Source organism: Suillus subaureus, assembly GCF_016647635.1.
Source record: "Suillus subaureus strain MN1 chromosome Unknown BJ212scaffold_11, whole genome shotgun sequence".
Lineage (NCBI taxonomy): Eukaryota > Fungi > Basidiomycota > Agaricomycetes > Boletales > Suillaceae > Suillus > Suillus subaureus.
Genome location: NW_024538567.1, coordinates 250,787 through 266,596, shown reverse-complemented (window position 1 = coordinate 266,596; position 15,810 = coordinate 250,787). Strand labels below are relative to the sequence as shown.

At 46.7% G+C, this 15,810-nt stretch overlaps 8 protein-coding genes across 8 annotated transcripts; 5 read left to right on the top strand and 3 right to left on the bottom strand.

The window, feature by feature from the left end:
• Window positions 1-173: 173 nt before the first annotated feature.
• Window positions 174-1,013, top strand: BJ212DRAFT_1269085 (flavoprotein; the record flags this gene model as incomplete). The annotated part of the gene is made up of 5 exons (XM_041330787.1): window positions 174-296; window positions 350-463; window positions 516-644; window positions 697-868; window positions 928-1,013. 5 exons carry the CDS (start codon window positions 174-176, stop codon window positions 1,011-1,013), a joined length of 624 nt encoding a protein of 207 aa, XP_041194384.1.
• A 37-nt stretch (window positions 1,014-1,050) lies between these two features.
• BJ212DRAFT_1268819 (uncharacterized protein) lies at window positions 1,051-2,075 on the bottom strand (the record flags this gene model as incomplete). Its single annotated transcript, XM_041330754.1, has 4 exons — window positions 1,051-1,116; window positions 1,168-1,727; window positions 1,775-1,863; window positions 1,921-2,075. 4 exons carry the CDS (start codon window positions 2,073-2,075, stop codon window positions 1,051-1,053), a joined length of 870 nt encoding a protein of 289 aa, XP_041194383.1.
• Window positions 2,076-3,695: 1,620 nt separating this feature from the next.
• On the top strand, window positions 3,696-4,397 carry BJ212DRAFT_1346050 (uncharacterized protein). The gene is made up of 5 exons (XM_041335328.1): window positions 3,696-3,847; window positions 3,897-3,940; window positions 4,003-4,207; window positions 4,261-4,275; window positions 4,326-4,397. Exons 1-3 carry the CDS (start codon window positions 3,719-3,721, stop codon window positions 4,133-4,135), a joined length of 306 nt encoding a protein of 101 aa, XP_041194382.1. The 5' UTR covers window positions 3,696-3,718; the 3' UTR covers window positions 4,136-4,207; window positions 4,261-4,275; window positions 4,326-4,397.
• BJ212DRAFT_96938 (uncharacterized protein) lies at window positions 4,131-4,868 on the bottom strand. Its single transcript, XM_041344476.1, has one exon. The coding sequence runs from the start codon at window positions 4,719-4,721 to the stop codon at window positions 4,245-4,247; it is 477 nt and encodes a 158-aa protein (XP_041194381.1). The 5' UTR covers window positions 4,722-4,868; the 3' UTR covers window positions 4,131-4,244.
• BJ212DRAFT_96875 (cytochrome P450) lies at window positions 4,494-5,763 on the top strand. Its single transcript, XM_041344475.1, has 7 exons — window positions 4,494-4,587; window positions 4,702-4,748; window positions 4,801-4,840; window positions 4,894-4,904; window positions 4,956-5,132; window positions 5,184-5,477; window positions 5,526-5,763. Exons 2-7 carry the CDS (start codon window positions 4,722-4,724, stop codon window positions 5,676-5,678), a joined length of 702 nt encoding a protein of 233 aa, XP_041194380.1. The 5' UTR covers window positions 4,494-4,587; window positions 4,702-4,721; the 3' UTR covers window positions 5,679-5,763.
• Window positions 5,764-9,132: 3,369 nt separating this feature from the next.
• On the top strand, window positions 9,133-10,353 carry BJ212DRAFT_1479517 (uncharacterized protein; the record flags this gene model as incomplete). Its single annotated transcript, XM_041339894.1, has 2 exons — window positions 9,133-10,047; window positions 10,096-10,353. 2 exons carry the CDS (start codon window positions 9,133-9,135, stop codon window positions 10,351-10,353), a joined length of 1,173 nt encoding a protein of 390 aa, XP_041194379.1.
• Window positions 10,354-10,794: 441 nt separating this feature from the next.
• On the bottom strand, window positions 10,795-11,249 carry BJ212DRAFT_1479516 (uncharacterized protein; the record flags this gene model as incomplete). Its single annotated transcript, XM_041339893.1, has 2 exons — window positions 10,795-11,023; window positions 11,080-11,249. 2 exons carry the CDS (start codon window positions 11,247-11,249, stop codon window positions 10,795-10,797), a joined length of 399 nt encoding a protein of 132 aa, XP_041194378.1.
• A 296-nt stretch (window positions 11,250-11,545) lies between these two features.
• On the top strand, window positions 11,546-13,418 carry BJ212DRAFT_1479515 (uncharacterized protein; the record flags this gene model as incomplete). The annotated part of the gene is made up of 6 exons (XM_041339892.1): window positions 11,546-11,653; window positions 11,700-11,721; window positions 12,616-12,931; window positions 12,982-13,079; window positions 13,135-13,153; window positions 13,199-13,418. The coding sequence occupies 6 exons, from the start codon at window positions 11,546-11,548 to the stop codon at window positions 13,416-13,418; spliced, it is 783 nt and encodes a 260-aa protein (XP_041194377.1).
• Between the last annotated feature and the right edge of the window lie 2,392 nt (window positions 13,419-15,810).

Here is a 15,810-nt window from a genome sequence, read left to right as displayed (position 1 = left end):
ACTCGCAATCAAAGCATTGGGTTAGTGAGTTTGATCGTCGTTCCCCTCGAGCCGATTCCTGATAGGATAGAAGACATACACGAACGCACCTACTGATATAATAAGCAAACAATAAATAATAGCTTGCAAAAAATAACTTAGATAATAACAATTCTCAAACGTTACCGTTCACCATGACGGCTCGCCAATTTATTGCCCAAACGGAGCGCCTCCCAAATCACAACCACATATTGCTCATAACGACTGGAAGCGTAGCATCTATCAAAGCTCCTCTCATCGTCTCAGCGCTTCTCCAAGTCTGTCCCCCGTCTTGGAAACCTGCCCTTGCTCATATTGTGTGCAAACGTAGTACCAAAATATCAGAGTAGAAGTGGTTGCGACCAAGGAGTCGCTCGCGTTTTATGACCCTGCAGATGTCATCAAGTCAGGCGCCCGCGTGTGGACTGATGAGGACGAGTGGTCGGTGAATATACGTGCTTTTCAGAAGAGCTTGGTCGTCTCAATATCCATGACAGGGGTCATACAAGATTGGAGATCCGATCCTGCATATCGAGTTGAGGAGGTGGGCTGACATTGTTCTTGTCGCTCCCTGCTCGGCAAATACGCTCTCAAAGATTGCACATGGACTCTGCGACAATCTCGCAGTATGTTTCTCACCATATTCACATCGTGTTTGATGACAAACCTCTTGCTTAGACCTCTCTCCTTCGCGCGTTGGCACCTACGACGCCGACTTATGTATTCCCAGCGATGAATACACTCATGTACGAGCATCCGCTCACGGCAGAACATTTGCGCGTTATCCGGGACGTTGTGCGCTACCAAGTTGTCGGTCCAATCGGAAAAAACCTTGCATGTGGGGACGTTGGTATGTAGCTCCGATTTTTATTTCTTGCCGTTGCAGATGACTTGGTTCTTTTTTCAAAGGACTTGGTGCCATGACGGAATGGAGCGATATCGTGAAGATAGTGGTGGATAAGATGAAACTCATTCACAAAGACAACAAATCATAAATCTCTAGGAGTATTCTAAGTCTAATATTGATCTAATCTATAAGTGTTGCTTCTTCTTTGCGAATACATGTATGTGCGCTAGTCCACGAACACTTTGTAGTCTCTGCAAATGCTCAGTGTCTGACACAGCGTAACCAAAGGCTTGTTCACTCACTGGGGGATTGACAAACCACGCAGTCTCCCACTCGCTCTCCACCCACCTTCGTTTCACAAAACCATCAATTTCTCTTCCAGCATTCCCCACCATCTCTTCGATCTCTGTATTGCCCTTGGGGCTGCGAACTAAATTCTCCATTGTGATTCCCCACTCCACTAGAGCAGGCAGACATTCCGGTAGGGTGGATGGTGAGGGTGGAAGCTCGTCGTTGCCTGTAAACCCACACAGTCCATCCTGTTGAATCCGTGCATCGATTTCCGCTGGGATGAGATCCAGATGAAAGATAGGTACTCGCGACCAGATGAGCGTGTGTTCAATCTCGATAGGGACGGAGTAAGGCCAGTCATTTTGAATGATACTGATAAATTCTGAGTCAACCGGGATATCAGCTTTAAAATATTCGGGTGCGTCTGGGGGAAGCGGTGGGAGAGGCTGATTAGATTTGGATGAAGAGATGGATACGTCCCTAGGTCTGGTATCGCTATCAAGTGCTGAGGGTAAGAGCGAAAGGGTATCCGGCTTTCCCCACTGGAGACGGTGGTTGATAAGGTAGTTCACTTCAGGCTGTTGAGCGAACTATATATCCTGACTCTACGTTACCCACCCATTGAACCATGCTCTTTCACAATCCCTGGAGACCATGCATCATATCTCTTTTGTAGCGCCTTGTCACGCTTTAACAGTCCGAGATCCCTTTAGTGACGTTGCAGAGTCAGCGTCTTGTTCATACTGGCGGTAAAATACAAATACCCAGAATTCACGAAAGTCTTTAGCTGGTGCCATGTGAACTTGGCTGGATAGTGCACGAGTAGCTCTTCCCTTGTTGGAGGACCTGTTCGCAGGGGGACTTGTACGATTTTCAGGGAAACGTTGTCCGTAGAATACAAGGGTGGCTCTATGGTCATCGTCATGGACAAGCAAAATATTAGGCTAACCTTGTTTATGTAATTTGTTGTTCATTTACTTACACATAAAAATACAGCGCTATTTTGAATTCACACTTTACATCCTCACAGTGGTATCTACGGGGGAACTTCTTCTAATCTGGCAGCAGTTCAATATTTTGGATCTTCGTTTCTAGCACTTACAGGCCACAAGAGGAAGGAATGCTTCGGGAGGTTGCAAATACGCTGAAAGAGTATCGCGATTGCACCGTTGGGGGAGACTACGAGAATGACCTGTAGCCCATTCCCGTCCATCTGTTGTCCCCACCGCTTAGACAGGCTATGGACGGTTCCACTCCCCCACCGCAAAATCATTTTGTCGTCTGGCGAAAGCGCCAGTGCCCGGCAAGAATTCTTGCGTCGCAATTCCACCTATGCCTTGTGCCATCTCACGGACCACTCACAAGGTGGATTCTATTCGCAGGTTTATTTGGTCATACCTCTTTTTATTTTTCTGGCTATGACTCCAGTTCTATTTCGAAAACCATACATAAATGCCTATTATCCTGCGGATGGTCATCAACCAAGAAAGCTTGTTCTGAACGCGTTTGCAGGTTGGTTCCAAGGTCCATTAAGGGTTCAACTTGTCGAGGCGAAGAGCTGGAAGGAACCCTACATGATAAGCAAGCATGTTCATCGTTTGAACGCAACTACTTTACGACCATCTTCCTCAACCTGCACTGAAGTCGTTTAATTGCTTTGCTCTGAATTTAATCCGAGCCTTTGAACCTTTGTGTATCAAGTCTGTCCTACATACTTGTGTCACACTTCCAGCTTCATTAATCAATGCATGGGAGAATGTGGTACGACGCAGTGCAGTAAACACTGTGAACCCACGCAAGTCGTTTCTTTACGCCAGCCAGAGTGTTGATCGCATGGGAAATAGACTGATTAGTAGAATTGAGCTGTTCGAGAACTTCGAGTAAGTAATGATTTAAGTAGCGATGAATCGCCGCGGCACAATCTTAACTCTGGTAAGGCCGAGTATCTGCAACATTATATATATAACATAGCCAGATATATCGCGTTTTATGTAGCATGGATGGACTCCCCGGTCGCTCGATATGATTTATCTGTCTTTCGTCTTGCAGACTAAGTATTACTGCACCTAAAATATGGGCAGAGTTTGAAGCTGAGGTACCCGTCGGACACTTTGATTTCCGATACAGGCTCAGCCGGCTTCTATAAATAATTACTGCCCACGGGTAGCTAACAGGCCTACCGTGACAGTATTAATTCCTACAGCAAGCCGGTGGACTTCGTAGTCATGCCGCTACCGCAGAAGTGGCTATAAATCTCCCAATACATTAAATATCGAATTCATCGCGACAATGAGGGACCTGCTTACTATTGCTATACCTGGCTCTCCATCAAGCCTCTGGACAACTGTTCGTTCGGTTGGCGCGTTCAATGTCGCTTGTTCATTTGCAGCACTATGGACTTTCGTACAAGTAATGAGGGCACTTCGCTGGCGATTGAGGACGACTCAACTCCGTGGTCCACCTCGTACCAGCTTCATATATGGTGTTTCGAAAGACCTCCTCTTATCTAAAGACAGTGCTATAATGTATGAACATTGGACGCAGGAATATGGAGTAGTGTACATGATTCCGTCGGTCCTCGGACAGACCAGAATCGTGCTAGCTGACCCAAGAGCCATCGCACATTTTTATGCCCGAGAATCATGGACCTATGTGCAGACGCCCCTTTCTCTGGCGCTGATAGAGAACATGGTATGTTAATACCCTCTTTTAATGTCGTCTATCTGATATTTCTTGACAGGTCGGCAGAGGGGTACTATGGTCTCAGGGTGAGAGTCACAGAAGGTAGTATCTAGTATCTAGATCTTGTTCTCGTGCCGGAGACTGATCAGCTACTTGCGAATTAGGCAGCGGAAGGCTCTCACTCCGGCGTTCAGTAACGCAGCTATTCGGAAACTCACATCGGTATTTTATGATTCAGCATATAAGGTATGGATTTCCAATGTAAGGAATGCGACACATCTGATCTCGAAACTCTAAGGTCAAGAACGTATGGGACACCGATGTAGAATCGAGCAAAGATGGAAATGCTGTCATTGAAGTTCAAAACTGGTGCGTAGCTTTGGACATACAAACCTTGCACTCCTCATCAAAGTGACTTCAAGGATGAATCATATCTCGTAAGGAATGGATATTTGCTGTGCAAGCTCCGAAAATCACGCAACAGCAGTTTGGATACGATTGGCATCGCGGGTTTCTCCCATGATTTTGGCTCACTCGACGGAAAGCACGCCAGCGTTACAGAAGTCTTCGATACGTTCGGAAACAGCTCACGGGCCTCAGCAGTGAACCGACTTTTGTTCCTGCTTGCGTCGGTATTTCCTATCATTGCCAAGATACCTACTCCGCGGACGAAGCTGGCGAAGAAACTTAACGTGACTATGGGTGAAATATCCAATGACTTGTTAATTCGCAGTCGCCGGGAGAAGGATGTGAGTATGAAAGAGTCGGAAGAAGAAAAATCTATCATCGGACTGCTGAGTACGCTCTCCAAGAGATTCATCGTGATTCCTTGATTGACGTAACGATCGTAGTCAAAGCTGAAGGTCAGGAAGCTGAGCTTCATATGTCCGAGGATGAAGTATTGGCTCAGGTCCGTGGAGACTTTGTGTCATAGCCATGACTTGCAAGCTGATATCCTGCAGATGAAGGTGTTGCTTCTCGCGGGTTACGAAACAACGTCAAGTGAGTTAATTTCTTGTCCACTTCCATCATATTTGCTGACTCTTTGCTGGTAGCCAGTCTTACGGTAAGTCTACTGTCCAATATCATCTGTGTACGCTATTCACGTGGTGATCAGTGGGCACTGATCGAGTTATCGCGACACCCCGATGTCCAGACCAGACTCAGGGAGGAGCTGCTTGCATTTGGTCCTGATCCGACATACGACCAATTAAAGGCCAGCCTCCCATACTTGGACGCGGTCGTCCATGAAATTCTACGACTCCATCCTGCGGTACCCGAGTTCACTCGCTGCGTGCGTACGCGTGTGTATATGTGAATAGAAACCTTGACAATAGATCTACAGGCACGCGTAGACGATGTTGTTCCCTTGAGTGAACCTGTGTGCACGGAGTCCGGGAAAATGACAGATAGTATATCTATAGCGAAGGGTTCATTGTTAGTGATCTCAATCAGGGCAACCAATCGTTCTTCAGCCATCTGGGGACCTGACGCAAAGGAATTCAAGCCTGATCGTTGGTTGACTGAAGACGGGATCAGTGGGAAGGCCAAGGAAGTTCAAGGTCATAGGCATCTGCTGACATTCGTCGACGGCCCGAGGACGTGTCTCGGAAAAGATTTTGCGATCACGGAATTCAAGGTGATTGAGATGAATCAGCCAGTTTGGACGTTACTCACTACGATACAGGCGGTATTGTCGGTTCTAGTGAAGAACTTTGTGTTTGAGATGCGGGATGGACCGGATACTGAGGTTGAGATTGCGAGGGGAATTTTGCCTCGCCCGCGTGTTGTTGGAGAGGACGGTATTGGTGTGCCTTTGAGAGTTCGTCGGTTTGAATGATTGGCTGCATTGCACTGGAAGATTCGAATATTCTATCTGCAGCATGAGCTCTTAAATAATTTATTCAGATAGGCATGTAAGCTTCATATAAATGCAGACTCAATCAGTTGAATCACGCACACGGGAACTGGTAGTACTGTAACGTAAACGGGATTCGAAGGTACCAAGACATGGTATCGGCTCAAGTTGTTGAATCGTCCCTAGTTACAAGCGGGATGCCTGGGGCCCCGCTGCCAGGTTCAACGAGTAAAATATTATCGTTGCCCTCTACAGGAGTTCAATTATTTGTCGTATGGTGTCCTCTGGACAACACCAGTCAGCGACAGCCTCGAAATTCTAAGGGTTACTTGCGTCAACGGAGGCAGGAAACGATCCACACGCGTCTATTCTGTCGCCGCTGCTCATAGCATGCTAGCTAGTAGTATGATTGTTTGAGAGCGGGTCACTCAGCTGATCATGGTAGCACAGTATGAGGCTCCGTTCAATGGGTATTCTATATCTAAAATTGGTCTAATCTATAAGTGTTGCTTCTTCTTCGCGAATACATGTATGTATATGTGCTAGTCCACGAACGCTTTGTAGCCTCTGCAAATGCTCAGCGGCTGACACAGCGTAGCCAAAGACTCGTTCACTTACTGGGGGATTGACAAACCACGCAGTCTCCCACTCGTTCTCCACCCACCTTCGTTTCACAAAACCGTGTTATTTCTCTTCCAGCATTCTTCGCCATCTCTTCGATCTCTGGACTGCCCTTGGGGTTGTGAGTTAAATTCTCCATTGTGATTCCCCACTCCACTAGAGCAGGCAGACATTCCGGTAGGGCGGATGGTGAGGCCTTGAGGGTGCAAGCTAGTCATTGCCTGTATATCCACACAGCCCATCTTGTTAAATCCGTGCATCGGGATGAGATCCGGATGAAAGATAGGTACTTGCGACTAGATGAGTGTGTTCAATCTCGATAGGGACGGAGTAAGGCCAGTCATTTTGAATGATACTGATAAATTCTGAGTCAACCGGGATATCAGCTTTAAAATATTCGGGTGCGTCTAGGGGAAGCGGTGGGAGAGGCTGACTAGATTTCAGATGAAGAGATAGATACGTCCTTAGGTCTGGTATCGCTATCAAGTGCTGAGGGTAAGAGCGAAAGGGTATCCGGCTTTCCCGCTGGAGACGGTGGTTGATAAGGTAGTTCACTTCAGACTATTGAGCGAACGTACGCTCTATATCCTGACTCTACGTTACCCACCATTGAGCCCCAGTAGAAACCGCCTATGGCGTGGTACGACAGAAACCGATTTGTATATGTTTGTATCGAAGTCAATATGATGAGATAAGGCAGATAATGAAAAACACACATTGAACGCATTGCATCGTCTCGTTTTGCATCGCATCAGCTCGAACTTGCTTGTATCTTTGCTCTTTGCTTGTCTTTGTCTCGTCTGGCTCGCGCATCTGCAAGTAACTCGCATGCAAAGCAATGCAAAGGTAAGCTACTAACTACTAGAGGCTTTCGTACTTATTGTTTTTTGCAGTAACACTTCTGAAGCGCACCATACACTTGGAGACCCGGGTCCTGTTAGCCCCACTACGCAGTCCATTGCTACTACCAGTGATCGCCGTCGAGCAGCTCATCGCGAGCTTGTAAAATGAGGCACTCTCCATGAGGACAATGCTCGCACAGGCCAATGCAAGCATGCATGTGTAGAGACAAATGAGGCAGCAGGGAGTACCAGTGCTGCACAACCAGAGGGTGATGAACTTGGTGAATTCAATATTGATGACAATGATTTCAATGCACATCAAGACCAAGACGAGGTAAGCTTCACACCAGCATACAAAACTTGACCTGACCAGTGTTTTCTACAGTCTGAGCCACCCGTGCCACAACCAGACATGAATCATCAAGAAAATGAACCTTTGCCCCATGCACATTCCTGACCACCATCTCCTCCTGATCCTGCTTGGGATGATGCACCTTCCCAATCACCGTCTCCCCCTGATCCTGCTTGGGATGATGACATAGAGCTGCTCAAACACAATATAGATCAACATGTTTGCATTAATGTTGATATCAATGAACTTGAATGTCTTGCTGTCCTTCCCAAGCAGAAGGATGCTATCACATTCATCCAGGCATTGCAACATGCTTCCTTGGATGACCCATGCGCTAAACTCAATGATGCAGCCTTACACCATTTACGAGTTCCCCTTCGAGAACAACTTATTATTGAAGACTCTTCTATTCAACATGTGATCACAACATACTTTGCACTTGAACACTTGGCTAATGAAGCATATGAGCAGATTTGCAAGTCTGCTGCATGCTGTTTTGAGGGTGCCGCTGATGTCCCAAGTCACACCCGCATTGAGAGGCTCATTGCAGAATATATGGGAGTGGAATCAATAGAGCATGATATGTGTCCTGAGAGTTGTGTTGCCTTCACAGGACCTTTTGCAGAGCTGGAAAACTGTCCAATCTGTGGCACAGAATGTTATGACCCCATCAAGCTGCGGGCAAGTGGAGGCCGTACTTGTGTAGCTCAACAGAAATTCATCACTATCCCCCTCAGCACGCAGCTTCAAGCTCTTTGGTGCAACCCCGAACACACTCAGCATATGTTGTATCTCTCTGACAAGACAGAGCATTTGTTAAACGAGCTACGCACCAATGGAGGTGTCTTCAATGAGATTGACGACTTTGTCATGGGTATGGATTACATACATGCTGTCCTACGTGGAGATATAACCAAGGGTGATGTTGTACTCATGATCTTGATGGATGGCACTCAACTTTATGAGAGCAAGCAGTCTGACTGCTGGATCTATATATGGATTGTAATGAACCATGCACCAGGCAACCGCTATAAGAAGAAGTATGTACTTCCTGGTGGCTTCATACCCGGCCCCAACAAACCCAAAAATGTTGATTGCTTCCTATTCCCTGGCATGCACCATCTCGCTGCTTTGCAATGAGAGGGACTTAACATCTGGGACACTCAAATAGACTGGACATTCCTCTCGCATTTGTATCTCATTTATGTGACCGCAGATGGTCCAGGTCTGGTGTATTTTGATGGGATGGTTGGACATAGCAGTCGTAATGGTTGCTGACTTTATTGTGGTCTCATTGGGTGACATAAAGGTATGTTACAGTTTGTATATGATTGAGATAAATCTTCTAAGCATCTTTATAGGGACGCATTACTATCCAGCTCTCTTGATTCTGAATGACTACCAAGTCCAAGGCTGCAGCCACCCTGACATGAGTGTGTATGACCTGCCTAATGCAGCATCAGCCGAATATCCTGCCAATCTTGCGAAACTCATTGCTGCCCCCAACCGAACTTGATACCACAAGCTTCGAGTGGAGACAGGTCTCACAAAACCTAGTATGTTGCTAGGTCTTCTCCCTCAATACACCCTCAGAATCCCCCAATGTCTCACACCTGACATCATGCACCTCACTCAGCTTCTGGCCGATCTGTTACTCTCTCTGTGGCGCGGTACTATAGACTACACTCCTCCTGATCATCCATCTACCTGGGAATGGGCTGTTTTTAGAGATGCCAACCTGTGGCAAGGCCATGGACAAGCTGTCACAGATGCTGCGCAACATCTACCTGGGTCATTCGATAGGAAACCATGCAACCCCACTCAAAAGATTAACACCGGATATAAAACCTGGGAATTCCAGATGTACATCTTTGGTCTGGGCCCCGCACTTCTCTACAATGTTGTCCCTCAGCAATATTGGCTCAATTATTATCAACTGGTGTGCGGTTTTTGTCTCATTTGCCAGCACTCAATTTCCATGCAAGACTTACAAGCAGCACATGCCTGCTTCATTCAGTGGGAGCTCGACTTTGAGATACTATACTACCAACAGCAAGCTGAATGCCTCCAGTTCATATGTCCGTGTGTCCATCAAGTCATGCATCTCACAACTGAAACCCTTCAAAAGGGACCACCAATTTGTTACTCACAATGGACAATGGAGTGCACAATAGGAAATTTTGGCCAGGAGATTCGACAACCATCAAACCCATATGCAAATCTGTTGAGGGAGGGGGTGCAGCAGTGTCAGGTCAATGCACTCAAAGCTATGGTGCCTGACCTTGTTGAGCCAAAGCAGGACCTCCCTCAGGGTTCCATTGATTTAGGTGATGGGTATAGTCTTCTCCGCAAATGTGATCTGTATGATGTTCAACCTCAAGGTGGAGCTGCCCGAGCTATTCGGGAGTACCTGGGGGCTGATGTGAAAATTTGTCGCTGGGCTTGTCTGCGCTTACCAAATGGGCAGACAGCAAGAACAGTGTGGAGAGAAGCCAAGAAACCTGCTGAGAAGGTTTGCATTTCACGCAATGTCAAGGTATGTTTTAGTACTTACAAACTGTTCAAAGCTGATGAAATATTATAGCTCATGTTGGATGGTGAGATTTGCCTCGCTGAAGTTCTTTACTTCACCCATCTAGCTGTTGCAGATGGCTTAGATGAAGATGGAGAACAGATTTTTCATTGGCAGGCCATGGTGCTTGTCATGATGTATTCCTATCCAGATCGTGACCTTCTCAAGCTCTCCTTTCACGCTGTAAGTTCATGCAAACCCATTGAGGATGATATTTGTGTCGTAGATGCGAAATCCATTACTGATGTCATTGGCATGGTGCCCCACTGACCCAATCTACCATCTGGGGTGACCAAGGACAGATATTTTTTAGTTGAGAAGCCAGGACTCAATATCGTGACATTTGGGGTGGCTTACGAGGGTGCTGGTGAAGATGACAAGGCTCAAGACAATGAATATTAGGCGAAACATGTATTTAATTACAATTATTTAAAACTCGTCATTGAGAGACATGTCAAGTTTACATTTAAGTTCCCGCACAGCCTGAAAGGACTCATCTGTCCTGGAACAATCATAAAAATGTGCCTCTTCCTCTTGTGTGAAGTACTTCCAATAGATTGAGCCTGGAGGGGGTGGACTTGGTGTTGCAAACCACTTTTGGTTGAGCTTGGGAGCAATAGGTTTAGGTGTAGTGGGTTCAGATTCTGGTTCCGTGACACTATTGTCGCCACTGGGAAGAGCTTTTGATGGTAGAGGTGCGACATTCGATGGTCAAGGTGTGATGTTGTCCGATTCTGGTTCTGTGATGCTGTCGTTGCTTGGGAGAGTCTTTGAGGGCACTGTGCGCTGTCCTGGTTCATCCGATTCTGGTTCCATGACACTGTCATCGCTGCTGAGAAGAGCTTTTGATGGGAGAGGTGCAACATTGTCTGATTCCAGTTCTGTGGTGCTGTCATCACTCAGGAGAGTCTTAGACGGGAGAGGTGCTATATCATCAAAGCTTTTAAATGCTAATTCAGTGTATCTCTAGACAGTGCAGTCAAATGATGTACTTACATATCATCAATCCAATCTCGTAGCACCTCCTTTTGTGTGACGAGTTGCTTCCGGTCAGACTCAGCAAGAATGTGCTGCTTAAGAAGTTGACAAGCAGGATTATTGAGCCAGTATTCTTGAGCCAGTATATCATTGTCAGATGGAGTCAAATGAGGACTGCTATCAGACATGGAGTGGCTGCAACAGTTGGTCCAGTCCTCACTGAATAAATTAAGTGTGTGAGTCCACAATTTACTGCAGGTTAATCTGACCTTATGGGCTCTTTCTGAAGATATTCATCGAGGTCAGAGTCTGATGGTAACTTCAAGAAAAATTGCATGACATCAGGGAGGTCCATAAGACTTTGAATATGAGAAATGAGCTTAATTCAAATACTTGGGAGATTTCAAGTGATTTGGATACTGCCGAAATGTCAGATACACCAGTGGGTAGTTATGACTTCATAGCGTCTCTTCATACCACCATCATGTCAGTACTATCCCCACCCTCACTGGCCTCACCAGGGTCTTTCTTGTCTTCATCTCTTTCATTGGATCATTTCTTGCAGCATTCAAAGGATGACCCACAACAGAATGTAAGTATCATATTGCCTGTATCATATGCTCAGAATATCTTCATAGGGTGAATATATGCGCATAAAGGGTGGGTATATGCGCACGCCAAGTGCCAGCACTCCCTCCGAAATTTGAATCCTGCTCCTTCAGGAACAGCTCACTGGATACAAATCGCAACGCATCAAGTTACAGTGTGAAATTGCAAGACTCACAGGAGAACGCAATACTATTAAGTACGCAACCCTTTCTTAAATCTAGTATACTGACAACTAGTCTAGACAATCATTCCATGATATTGTACAGGTTCTTCGATTACCAAAGGATATGGACCCGTTCAAATTCACAATTGGCGATGTCATAGCAAATGACTCACAGCAATCCTGCCCCACCCAAACTTCTCACCCAAAAGTACAGTTTTGGCTCCAATCCGACTATGACACATGGCTCAATTCTGCCACGGTCTCATGCATCAAATGAGGCACTGCTCCATACCTTGAGGAAGAGGATGGTACTTGCATCACAAATGCAACTCTCAAGTCTATCTGCTGTAGGTGTTGTGCAGCTTGGGCCAAACTTGTGGTGAAGAAGCTTGCGCCACCAACATGGGCAAGGCTATGCGCTTCTGGCCAAACCTTGATGTGGAGCATCATGGAGACAGAATTTCCTCTGTTACAGCTCGACATGGATGGCTGGAAGTTGACCTTACTTTGTACAACTGACTATCCCAACTGGCAGAAATACCACCTTGATCAAGATGGGAGCTGGAAGAACCCAGACAAGACTGCTGCCAAACACAAGGCTATGGGCGATGACGATGATGACAGCATGCACTCAGACGCCAAGCCCAATTGAATGCCAGTTTTCAAGTCAAAGGGTAAAAAATGCGAACATACAGATGACTACCTTGATTCAGAACTTGCTGATAAGCGTCACAAAGGCATGTATTACTATCACCACTATACTTGTCTAACTCTTTGTATAGTGTCTTCTCCCATCAACATATCCGATTCAGATGTCTCCCACAATGGCAATCACAGCCTTCTTGGCAGCCTCAGCAACAATTCTGACAATCAGTACAAGCCTGATCCGCCTCTTCCTGCACCCCCTCCTTCCTCGCCACCTCATCACAGCACATCTGGCAGCCTTGGGAACAGTTCTGACATTCAGTACTATGAGCCTGCTCTGCCTCTTCCTGCACTCCCTCCTTCCTCACCACCTCGTCACGGCTCCATTCTTCCTGGCATCCCACTTGGCAATTCAAACAAGGAGAATGTCCCTGTTATCCTCAAGAATCCCCTGTAAGTTTTTTTTCAATCAATCAGTTCGTGCTAACCACTTTACACGATAGTGTGAATATCTTTGGCAGGCCCAGTGGCATCCCCAAATTCATCCCCACTCCAGCAATTCCTCTGAGCACAGACTCGAGCAAAGGTGGTCCCCTCAAGAGTGGGCTGACCACCGGTTGGAGTTGATGTGAAGAAGTGCTTGAAGATGTGGCCAGGTTCTACAAAGAATGAAAGGTAAGTGACCCATTATTTGTTGATATTTCACTGACATGTCAGCAGAAACTTATGTGCACTACAATGGATCAAACAGATGAACAAAAATGGAACCATGGACAAATTCAAGCTCTACTGGAACACTCTGGCGACGGCTCAGCAAGATGAATATCAAGCCAAGGCTGAGCGTCTTGACAGTGCTGGTGCCTGGAAGAAGGCTTCTGTTACAGTCGTGGTTACCCCTATCTCTTTTTCCCTTTTCTTCCATTCGTGTACTATGCCGTGACCGCACTTGCCTGTGCCATCATTAGGCTAACATCTTTCCATATCTGTATTACAGCATGACCGCCTTATGCCGTCACTAGCTGACTTCTCTCTTATCTCTGACTCACCCATGACGTCACTAGTTGACTCATGTTCCTTATCTCTGACTCACCCATGACGTCACTAGTTGACTCATGTTCCTTATCTCTGACTCACCTATGACGTCACTGGCTGACTCGTGTCCCTTATCTCTGACTCGTCTTGATGACATGTACATACCGGCCCTAAAGTAGGCTATACCTATATAAGTCGGGTTCTGTACTTAGGTAGACTTCACTTTAATCTACTAGGTTTTACCTGAACTATCCTTCGCTTAGGACTCCCAATCCTAAGTCGTCGTATAACCGATATTCAAACCGGAGACACTCTCTTCGGCTTGTCTTAAGAACCTTACATTTGTGAGGACACGATCCGGCTTTAGGCGTACCCTTATCAGGTACCTATCGTTGCGCCTATCCTAGTCGACCTACGGTTTACCGTAACAAAAGATTAAAGTCCACCACCAACCCTCTTCATCCAAGAGGTTACCAGAAAGAAGAACTCAGTGAGAGAACGAGAACGTTCCCCTGAAACAGAAGCAGAAAGAAGAACTCAGCAAGAGAACGAGAACGTTCCCCTGAAACAGAAACATCACTTGACCAGACGATCAGGATGTCCACCAACACCCCAGAATTGAAAGCCGGAGCTCCGTCTACCTATGACGGGAGCCCTCAGCAGGCTCTACGATGGCTGTATGCGATTAAGGCGTACTTCGCACTTAATGCTACAATCTACAATACCGATGAGAAGAAGGTCATCACCGCTCTCGCGTATATGACAGAAGACAGTGCCATGGGTTGGGCACTCACTTTCTACACCGAAGTTGACAACACCGCAACTAAGAGCTACGGAACTTTTGCGAACTTCGAAACCAAGTTCAAGGAAGCCTTCATACCAGCCGATGCTGTCAGCACCGCTATGACCAAGCTTAGGACGTTGAGACAGACAGGAGATCTCACATCCTACATCGCCAGTTTCAAAACCTTGGCCGCACAAGCTGGTGTCAAGCAAGACGCCATCCTCATCACGTTCCTCAACGATGGATTAAAGAAGGGGATCGTTAGTTCTGTCTTTCAGATGGAGACCATCCCAACAGACTTCGATAAGTACATCGCTGCAGTCATTAGACTTGACAGCAACTACCAGAGGGGCGTCGTGTTCCGATCCAACCATCGTACCACCACCAAACCCTCAGGACAGCGCTATGTACCCAGACCCTCCATCGACCGCCACGACCCAAACGCGATGGAAGTAGATAGGCTCACTGAAGCCGAGAGAAGTGACCACATGAAGCAGGGACTATGCTTCACATGTCACCAGAAAGGCCACCTCACTAGAGCATGCCCGCAGAAGAGGAAGATCCCTGTTCGCAGAGAAGAAATGAGCGACAGCAAAGAAGAAGATACAACAATCCGTCGCCTCGCCAAGGATTTTTGATGTGGAAGACTGGATTGACGTCAGTATCTTCCGATGTACCCATAAGACTTGTACAGAGTATTGGAATAAGAAAGGAACTTCGCGTTCCCATCTCCCTCATCTCCAAGACTCGTCTTAAAACCGTCGACACAACAGCTGTTGTGGACTCCGGCACCGCCAGAACCTTCATCTCTGAAGAGTTTGTCAAAACCCATGGGATTCGTACGCACAAACTCTCAAAACCATTCTGCATCACCACTGCGGATGGAAGTTACGCGAAAGGAGGCGCTATCACCCGATACTGCGTCCTCATCGTCAAAATGGATAACTGATCTATGATCAGGAAGTTTAACATCACGTGGCTCGGCCGACGTGACCAGATTTTACTAGGGATCCCTTGGCTACATGCTATGGACCCAGTAATCCGATGGAAGGCAGAGATGCTAGAACTCTCTTGGACGGAGAAGAGTGATCAGATCGAAGAAGAAGTTGACGACGAACGAAAGAAGAATGGGCTACCCCCATTATTTTGGAAGAAGAAGCAAGAGGAGCCGGTCCCGGTTGTAGTGCTGCCAAAGGCGCCTCCTGCAGAACCGGTTTCATTGCCAACGAAACCAACCCACCGGGCTACAATAGAAGAAGTCATCGAAGAAGAAATCCCCTTAGTGCTGCCCAACCTAGATCCAATCCCCGACGACAATGACGACTCCTTTGACATGAAAGATGACGTATGGACAACGGACTATGCACCACCTATGCGAGAAATCTCCACCTACCATCTTGAAGATGATGAATTCTTGGTCAAATACCCTGTCGACGCTACTGAGCTCCGGGTAATCACCAACGTCTCAATGGACACTCCCTTAACAAAGGACGGTACTAGTATTGCGGAACAACAA